Genomic DNA, 9,778 nt, shown 5'->3' with positions numbered 1-9,778 from the left:
CAGGCAGCTGAGGGTTGTTTATCCTGGAAAAAGGAGACCCAGGGGAGATCTCTACAGTCCCCAGCCAGGTGGGGGTTGGGCTTTGCTCCCTGGAACCACTGACAACAAGAGGACACAGCCTTAAGCTGTGCCAGGGGAAGTTCAGGTTGGACATCAGGAAAAAATTCCTCACTGGAAGAGTGATTGGGCACTGGAATCATCTGCTCAGGGAGGTGGTGGAGTCACCATCTCTAGACATGGTTAAAAAAAGGCTGGACATGGTCTCAGTGCCATGGTTTGGTTGGATTTGATGATCTCAAAGGTCTTTTCCAACCTGGCTCATTCTCTGAGTTCTGGGGGTGCTGGGCAGGATCTGACAGCAGGTGTGGGTTGGGAAATCAACATCCATCTTTTTAATATAGGTGTATAAATATCTCCTAATGTGGAAGTGGCTGTGTGTCAGTGTGGGGTGGGGGGATCTGCATGGGTTTTCTTTTGATTCAGTGCCAGGTGAGGGAGAGGTGGGGTGACTACAGCAAATGTGGAAGTGAGGGCTGGGGCTGCCATGGTGACTTTGGCAGTCAGGAAGAGCCCTGGTGTGGAGGTCAGGTCATTGTCTGCAGTAGAGAACTCTGAAGCCATAACTTTTAACTGGAGTGGTTTTTGATTATTATTTTTTTTTAATTATTATTGTTATTATTATTATTGTTGTTGTTTTCTGGGAGGGTCTGGATTTTAACTTTTTTGAATATTGTTAATTCTTTCTAAGAGCAGAAAAACAATCTCTAATTATTACCTCTTGACCTGTTGGTTTGTAAAGAAATCACTGCAAAAAAAAAGAAAAAAAAAAAAAAAAAGAAAAAAAAAGAACCAAATGCACAGCTCGATTTACACTGGAACTGTTTCTACTCTGACCTTGCTCCTGCTCTCTAAGGTGAGGTTTCATCTCTGCTCTGGCTGCCAGGGTTAAGTCTTTCTTTCAATCCCTCTGTTCTTGCTGTCTGTGTCCCTGTGTCCTTCTCCCCCCCATTCCCTGTGTGTCCATGACCTTGTAGAAAGTGAGGAGTGTGGGTTTGGAATCCTGGTAGGAGCCTTTTTGCATCCCCCCCCCCAAGGAGTTTTTTGGCAGTGTGGGAGCAGAGATGGGGTTCCCAGCTTGTGATCAGACCCATCTCAGCCAGAGGTTCCCAGTTGTGTCCCTGGAATTGCATTTGGAAGCTGAGGGGGACATTGCAGGGCTGCCCTGGGGGAGGGACAGGGGACATCACCCAGCTGGAGGTGCTGCAGCTCCCCACGCTGCCCTCAGCTCCAGAACTTGCACTGAACTCACCCCCTCCAACTGTAGCCACACTGCACCTGCCTCAAAAAAAACCAAACAGCTGCCAGCCAGCAGGGCTGGGACGAGGGAAGGACAAAGTCCTGGCGAGCAGGGCTTGGGGAAAAACTCGTCCTGAGACAGAGGGGGAAGAGCAGCGAGCAGGCATGTAGCATTTACACAGCACTTTGAGTCAAACCCTGCCCGGGGGGCCAGTGCTTGCCCAGCTGATGGAGTGGGAATTGCTGCCTGGCTCCAGAATTTGCAGCAGCTCTGGGGTGAAAGCAGCACTGCAGGCAGTTGTGGGGGGAGCCGGGTGCAGGACAGGGAGGGGGGTCCATCAGCGGTACGTGGCTGCAGGACAGAACTCTTGGTACTTCTCTGCCCCTTTGATTTGTTTGGTTTTGTACATTTTTCTTAGCAAAGGACTGTAAGAAAATAGCCACTTAGCCACTTTACCTCTTCAGTATGCAAATGTACATACGGTGTAAGATAGGAAATCTTTTGTTTAATATAAAACCAGGCTGTCGATTTCTGCTGTACATTATTAAAAGTTTGTTTTATTCATGTGAGGTGTTGCAGTTTCACTTCACTGGGAGGGGTGGGGAATTGCAGGGCACAGCTCAGTGCCTCAGAAAAGGACCATGGGGAGAAGGGGGGCTAAAATAATCTCTTTAAGAATCCTGGTCAAAACATTTTAATGTTGAATATTCCCATTTTTAGTGAAGATGCAGCTTCCAACACCCTCCAAGCACTCAGGAGGTAGAGGTGGGACAGAGGTGGCAGGTTGGATTTTCCACCCATGCAGGGATGAGCAGCTGAACTTGGGGCTCCCACTCTGGGCACAGGCACAGAGCAGGAAGGGTTACAGAGAATAAATAAATAAAATAAATATTAATAATTAGTATAATAATAATAAAATAAATAAAACCCCTGGAGATCCCCTCAGAGCATCCCTTGGGGTGTGGTGGGTACAGCTGGAATCTCCCTGGAGCATCCCAAGTCTCCACATGGACCCAGAGCTTCAAGGAAAGATAAATCCCACAGCAAACTACCCTGTGCCTCTATAAAATCCAATTTTTTTGCTTTTGTTTGCTCTGAGGGTAAATGGGCTTCGTGAACTGCCCCTGCTAATTCCTTAATTAGAGCCTTCTGCAAACGAGCCTGTTGTGAGCGGATCAAGGGGAAAATCTGCCGAGGCCCGGGGTCCCCCCAGGCTCAGACGAGGTGGGGAGGGGGAGGCACCATCTGGGCTTGTCCTTCCTCATTCCCAGCTTTGTCTGAAGCTCCTGCTGTGGTCCCCAGGAAAATCCAGCCCCATCCTGGCAACGTGGGCAGCAGTGGGATGAGAATATGGGGAATTACTGAGCAAAACCTGTCTGCTCCTCTAGGGAATCAGCCTGGGGTGGCTGCAGCTGAGGGGCCAAGTCGTTACAGATTTTTGGGAGCACGATGGGGTGTTCCTCTTAATTCCCAGTGGTTTGGTGACTCAGGATCGGCGTTGGGTTCCATCCCATCCTTTCCCCAGCCCTTCCAGCTCTGCTCCTGGAGCAAACTTGGCCAGGCTGTGGGCGGGAGGTTTGGGTGGAACGCCAGCGGGATTGTTACGATCTTCATTTTTTTTGGCAAATTTTAAACAAACATTTGGGCAAAGCTCTCAACTCCGGCTGGAAAATTCCCGCTGCCTCCCGCCGGGGCGCAGCGAGGAGCTGCCGGAGCCGCGCGGTGTCCGCGGCTGCCTCCGGGAATTGTTCTTCCCTCCGTGTCCCGGCTCGGCGCAGCACAGACCGTGCAGGAGCAGCTAAAATCCCGCTGGGGGCTGTGACCACCCCTGCCCCAGCTCCTGCCTCCCATTAAATCCCAAATGAGATGGTGGCAGCTGTCGGGGGGCAGCAGAGCTCGGCATTGCTTCTGCTCCCCGAAAGCCGCCGCTTTGTCCCCAAATCATCCCTGGGAACCCGTCCGGGTGACATTCCCACAGCATCCCACCCTGACCGCTCAGGACACCGCCTCCCCCAGGGTCCTACTGCCCCGCAGAAGCGCCCAGAGCTCCACGCTGAACCCCGCGCTGTCCCTGAGGATGCGCCCACGCAGGACCCTGGGATGGACCCCCCTGATGGACCCCCCGAGGTCACCGAGCTGGACCGGAGGTGGAACCTCCCCATGGGATCCCTTAGCAGGAACCCACATTAGGACCCCCCCCTCAATGCACCCCCGCGCTGGATCCCCTCACCAAGCCCCCAAAGGGTCCCCGGACAGGATCCACACCCTGGACCCCCCACTGGATCTCCAAGGGGTCCCCGAGCCAGATCCTCACCCTGGATCCTCCCACACTGGATCTCCAAGGGGTCCTTGTGCAGAACCCTCACCCTGGAGCCCCCCACTGGATCTCCAAGGGGTCCTTGTGCAAAACCCTCACCCTGGAGCCCCCCACTGGATCTCCAAGGGGTCCTTGTGCAAAACCCTCACCCTGGAGCCCCCCACTGGATCTCCAAGGGGTCCTTGTGCAGAACCCTCACCCTGGATCCTCCCACACTGGATCTCCAAGGGGTCCTTGTGCAGGACCCTCACTCTGGACCCTCCCACTGGATCTCCACGTGTTCCGGACTCAGGGCCGGGGGCCGGAGCGATGCCTGACACGGGGCGTGGTCCATCTCCACCACGACCTCGCTTTAACGCCCAAGTGGGTGCGGTTTGGGTCCAAAAGGGGCGCGTCCCGCTCCATCCCCGCCCCCAGGGTCCATATAGCGGCTCCCGGGACGGCCCGGCCCGGCCATGACCCTGCGGCGGCGGCGGCGGCGGCGGCTCCGGCCGAAGGACGATGCGGCACCGGCGGCGGCCCCGGAAAGCCCCGGGCCCGCCGAGCTCTACCGAGCGCTGGCGGCGGCCGGCGGGACCCTGCCCCGCGTGCGCAAGGTAGGGCTGCGGGGGGAGCGCGGGAGCCGCCCCGGTGCTCCCGGTTGTGCACCGGGACCGGAGGGGGAACCGGCGAGCGGTAACGGGCTGGGGGGGGAGCGGGGCTGCGCCGTGTCCCCGTCCCGTCCCGCCGCTGCTGCCCGCGCCCTGCGGCTCTGCTCCGCCGGCTCCTCCTGCCCCGGGGTCCGCCCAAACTTTCCTCGTGTCCCCATCCCGTCCCGGTGTCCCGATCTTGCCCCGGTGGCCGCTCCTAGGCTCTTGTCCTGCCCCAGCATCTCTTCACCCCCATCCCATCCTTCCGCAGCATCTTCCCAGTGTCCCCGTCCCGCTCCATGTTGTCCCCTCCAGGCGTCACATCCTGTCCCGGATCCTGCCCGTGTCCTGCCCCGGTTTTACCCCTGTATCCCCACCCTAATTCTCCCCCCAAGCCCCATGTCCATGTTCAGATTCCTCCTTCCAGGTATCGCCCTTATTCCCTTTCCCAGTGTCCCCCCAAGCCCCCACATCCCATCTTGATCCCTCTCCATGTCCTGCCCTGCAGCTTTCAGGGCGCAGGGTCAGACCCCCACCCCACAGGACGCGGCTCTGTCACTGGGACCCCACAGCCTGTGAGAGGGGAGATCAGCCACAGGGTACCCCAGCACCCCGGCTCTGGCTTAGGGGAGGCAGGTCACAGAGTACCCCGGCTCTGCTTTGGTGGAATAACCCCTGGAAAAGCCCCTCTGTGGTGACGCTGGGACCGACACCGCCCTGCTGCTCCCCCCGGCCCCGCGGAGCTTCCTGAGCGCTGTGGGGAAGCGAGAGCGGAGCCGACATCCGGAGCAGAAGTGGCCTCCGGGCTGCACTGCCACAGCCAGCTATGCACCATGGCCTGGCTCCCCTCACCAGCCAAGGCCACCTCCAGACATGTCCCTGAGGGGTCTGGGACGTCACCTTCCCCTCACTGTGGTGACGTGGGACCCAGCGTGACAGGCACCAATTTTCCCTTTGGTGAACACACCCAGTTCTGGTGTTTTTGCACCAATGGGTGCGTTGGGGACCGTCAGTCACTGTCGGGGCTGGTGGCACCCATGTGGCAGAGCACAGAGGAAACCCTGCTGCCACCAGGATTTGCCATGTGCCACTCTCAAGGGACAGCTCATGGTGGCACTGCCTGCCCTGCACCAGGACTGCCAGAGCCCTGCAGCCTCAGAGGGGCATTTGGGGACAGCGCTGTCACCTCCTGCCCTGCGGTGAGGGTCCTGTCCTGCCCTGCCAATCCCTCCACCCGCCCACGCCTCTGCGCCTGCCACAACAGCCACATTGTCCGGCCGGGGGGGGGGTGGATTTTGCATGAAAAAACCCGACTTTGTGACCACAACAGGGCCCCTCTGTGCCGGGGCCCCTCGGAGCGCGGCGTGGGGCGGGCGCGGCGCGGGTGACGTCAGAGCGTGGGGCGAGCTGGGGGCAGCTCTGAGGGTGCCTTTGAGCACCCATCAAAGCCCCGTTATGCAGCCGGTGCTGGTTCAGTGCCGGCTTGGCACGCTGCTGCCCCCGGGGTTTGGTGCTGTCCTGGTGGGACACGGCGTTTTGGGATGTCCCCTCGGGTGTCCCCAGCTGATGGCTCTTCCTTTGCTGCAGGACACGGGGTTCAAGTGGGGATCCCCCAGCCAGTCCCCAGAGGAGCACAGGTAGGGACTGGGGACACTGGGTGGGGTTGGGTGTCTGTCCCAGAGGGTTGGAGTTTGGTACTGGGATGTTTTTCTACTCTGGATACTCCAGGAGAGCTGGAAATGAGGGGCATTTTATGGGAGAACCTACAGTAGGTGAGAGCAGTGATGGGGTCAGAGCTCCTGGTGGGCTCAGACACCCCCAGACCCTGTGGGGATCCTTCCTGGCACCCACAGGATCAACTGGCCAAGGCAAACTGGGGAGGTTCCCTGGGGGCAGGTGGGGAAATCCCATCTCAGGGAGAGGTGTCCTGTCCCTGAGGACCCTGAAGCAGCATTTTGAGAAGAGCCCAAGGTTTGCACAGGTGGTTTTGGGTGTGCCTGGGGCTCTGCCTTGTCCCTGACCCCCATGTCCCCCAGGAGGGTGGTGACTCTGGAGAAGAAGGCAGAGGAGTCTTTCGGCTTCGAGATCCAGGTGGGTGCTGAGCCGAGCTGAGCCTGGCCCTGCTCCCCACCCTTCCAACCCGCACCTTGCTTTGCATCGAGGGTATTTTTAAGTTGTCTCTGAGCTGGGGGTTATTTTTAGCCGTGACAGAGATGCCGTGTTACTGAACCACCCCCGGCTGTGCCACTGGGGGCAGCCAGGGAGGAACCCTGGGCTGCAGCCACCAGGGCAAGACCCCTCTCGGGGGTCTGCTGCCCCACCTCACCCAGCAGCATTTAAACACTGTGATTGCTGCCCCGTGGCCGCTGCTGGGGGGCTCCTGGGGTGTCCCTCACCAGACCCCCCCATTCCAGACCTACGGGCTGCACCACCAGGACAGGAACAGCGTGGAGATGTTCACCTTCGTGTGCCGCGTGCATGACGGGAGCCCGGCCGAGGCCGCGGGGCTCAAGGCAGGTGAGCACATCCTGGGGGAGCCAGGGGGGACCCCAGCAGTGGGGACAGCACCCCTGAACCCGTGCTCACCCCCTGGGCTCACCCCCTGTGCTCTAGGGGACACCATCACGGGCGTGAACGGGCTCAATGTGGAGGGCATCCGGCACCGGGAGATTGTGGAGATCATCAAGAGCTCGGGGAATGTGCTGAGGTGAGCTGGGGGGTGCAGGGGGGGCCCGGGAGGCTGCAGCCCCCCCAGTGCTGACAGCTGCTGACCCACAGGCTGGACACGCTCTATGGGACGTCCATCCGCAGGGCCGAGCTGGAGGCCCGGCTGCAGTACCTGAAGGTGAGCAGGGGCTGGAAGGGGGCACGGGAGGGGGCTGGGGACCCCTCACCAGGGTCCTCACCCCCTCATGAGGGTCCTCACCCTCCCCCTGCAGCAAACCCTCTATGAGAAGTGGGGGGAGTTTCGCTCGCTGATGGTGCAGGAGCAGCGGCTGGTGCGGGGTGAGTGGGGGCTGGGGGGGCTGGCAGGAGGGTTTTGGGGCCCCCGTGACACCCCCGTGTCTCCCTTCAGGTGTGGTGGCCAAGGACCCCAGCATCTACGACACGCTGGAGTCCATCCGCTGGTGCCTGCAGGGGGAGGGGCTGCCGGGGGGCTCCTCCCGTGCCAGCGGCAGCGATGATTCCCTGTACCAAACCTGCGTCTTCGCCTCTTCCAGCTCCTTGGATGGGGACAGGGATGGGGACAAGGACAAGGATGAGGACAGCGGGGGTCCCGCGCCCCCCCCACCGCGCCCCCGCCCCGCGCTGGCCCGCAGCGCCAGCCTCAAGTGTGCGGGGGGGCCGGGGGCTGCGGGGAGGCTTTGGGCTCGGGCCGGGGACCCTGGGGAGGGGGCGGCCGCCCCCCGCAAGAGCCGACACAGCAGCTTCCGCCGGCGGCTGCTCAAGTTCATCCCGGGTCTGAACCGGGCGCTGGAGGAGGAGGAGAGTCACCTTTAGCCGGCGGCCCCCCAGGACTATTTATTTATTTATTGCAAGGGGCTTCATTCCCCCGGCCCCCATCCCTGGGGGCTGCAGGAAGGAGGTTTGGGTTGGCCCCCCCCGGGCCGTGGGGATCGTGACGCTGTGAGGGACGGACACAACACCGAGGGACAGACGTGAGGACCCTCCTGAAGCGACTCACGGAGCTGCCGCTGCTCTCAGGAGGGGAGCAGTGGGGGGAGCCCCGCATTCCCCATGTTGGAGGGCTCTGGGGGTCCCGTCCCTGCTCCCCCCGGGCTGTTGTACCGGGTCAGCGCTCGCCAATACAGAGACGATTTGCAGCGATGTGTGGCTGTGAGTGAGGGGGGACAGAGCCCCAGGATGGGGGGGCTGGGGGCTGCAGCTCCCTCACAGCCCCCACGCTGCCCCTTCGGGCCTCCCCACTGGGCTCCGGGCAGGGGTGACCAACTGATGTCACCTTGGAGCCGAGTGAGCTCTCGGGGACCCCCCGTGCCCCCCGCCTGCTGCAGCCCCCGGGGCCATCGGCCACGTCCCGGCTCTGCAGGGCCCCGGCCAGGCCCTTCCTGCCCCGTTTCCTCCGGCAGCCGGCGGGAAGCGGGACCCACCCCGAGCCCTTCCGCCTGCGGGGGACACGGTGCCCACGCAGGACGGGCACTGAGGTCCCCGCACGACCCGCCGCAGTGTCCCCCAGAGCCACTGGGGCAGCATCCGGAGGAGTTGGGGGACACAAAGCCCCCCCAAGCGCTGGGGGGCTGCTGCAACACGGTGTGTGCGGGGATTCCCTTGCACAGGGGCTCCGTGGGGCACCGGGAGCCCCCAGCCCCTCTGCTCCGGGTCTCGGTCGCCCCTCTGGCAGGGCTGTCGCATGTTTGGGGACTCCAGCTCCTTCCTTCCCCTCCCTGTCCCCCCCAGGGGATCCTGCTGGAGATCCGGGGGTGAGAACTGAGAGGGTCTGTGTGTCCCTGGAAGGGGGCTCAGCTGGCTCCCCGCACTCTCGTGCCTTGTCTCCGTTCCAGGACGGCTCTGTGCTGGACATTTATGGTCTGGCTCCCGTAGCCCCGGCGGCTCTCGGCATCCTCCCGCGTGCTGCCAGGGTTGGAGCACCCCGTTCCTGTCAAAGCCATCACGGGACCCCCCCTTCGCAGCTGCCACCCCACGCTGAGCTTTTTATAGCCCCGACCTGGGGCTGCGTGTGCCCGGAAATGGGCAGGTGGCCGTGGGACAGCGGGGTCACGCGTGGCACCGGCTGAGCTGGGCAGGGCCGGGGGGCCGAGGCTGCGGGGTTCGGGCCGGGAACGCCCCGGAGCAGCCTGTCATTACCGATAAATATAGGCCCGGGGCACGGAGCCAGCGCCAGCCGTGGGCACCGGCTGATCACCGGTCACGGGAACCCTACGAGCCCCAACGCCCACCCTGGGGCTCGGCAAGGGCTGCCTGGTGCCCATCGCATCCCCTGGGTGGATCCCCGGGGTTTTGGTGAACAGGGGTCCCCCCCCCCGCACCCCCGTGGCCTTGCGGGGTGGCTGGGCTCGGGTTTCCTCCCCCGAATCCACCGCAGTCCCCACGACCTCTCCCGGGGTACAGCTAATCCCGGGTGCGGGGGCTGCCGGTGTCACCCTCCTGTCTCCGGTAACGCCGCCACCAAGCGAGGGACACGGGGGGCTGCAGCCACCACGCACCGCGGCCCCGGGGGCTTTGAGATCCCCGACAGCTCTGGGACCCCCCCGTCTGACTGTCCCGGGATCCCGCCCGTATCCCCGGGCTGGCACCGGCCGTGCCCCTCGTCGCGTGTTGCAGGGACCCCCGCAGGTCCCGCCGGGCCCGGGGGATCCCTTTGGGGGAGATCCCGGTGCTGCCGCGGGATCCCCAAGACGTCAGTGACCATGTGTGACATCAGCGGACATGTGTGATGTCACGGAACCCCGTCGGGGGCGGGGGAGAAGCGGGGCCGGAGTGAGGTAACGGGCCACGGGAGGAGACAGCGACGGTGCCTCCAGCACCTCCGGTACCCCCCGCGCCCTCCGGGCCCCT

General features: G+C 62.2%; 1 protein-coding gene across 3 annotated transcripts; it reads left to right on the top strand.

The window, feature by feature from the left end:
- The first annotated feature begins 4,034 nt into the window (after positions 1-4,034).
- Positions 4,035-8,067, top strand: TAMALIN (trafficking regulator and scaffold protein tamalin). Of its 3 annotated transcripts, none has more exons than XM_079329227.1 (8): positions 4,035-4,210; positions 5,828-5,880; positions 6,280-6,334; positions 6,658-6,760; positions 6,857-6,950; positions 7,022-7,088; positions 7,183-7,249; positions 7,465-8,067. In XM_079329227.1, the coding sequence occupies exons 1-8, from the start codon at positions 4,070-4,072 to the stop codon at positions 7,707-7,709; spliced, it is 825 nt and encodes a 274-aa protein (XP_079185353.1). In that variant the 5' UTR covers positions 4,035-4,069; the 3' UTR covers positions 7,710-8,067. The 3 variants fall into 3 exon arrangements, with proteins under 3 accessions (XP_079185353.1, XP_079185351.1, XP_079185352.1); XM_079329225.1 differs by having other exon boundaries at positions 4,038-4,210; positions 7,320-8,067; XM_079329226.1 differs by having other exon boundaries at positions 4,042-4,210; positions 5,831-5,880; positions 7,320-8,067.
- Positions 8,068-9,778: the final 1,711 nt, after the last annotated feature.

This window comes from Erithacus rubecula, assembly GCF_903797595.1.
Source record: "Erithacus rubecula genome assembly, chromosome: 31".
Lineage (NCBI taxonomy): Eukaryota > Metazoa > Chordata > Aves > Passeriformes > Muscicapidae > Erithacus > Erithacus rubecula.
Note: the sequence above shows the minus strand (reverse complement) of the source record. Positions and strands in the feature narration are given on the sequence as shown.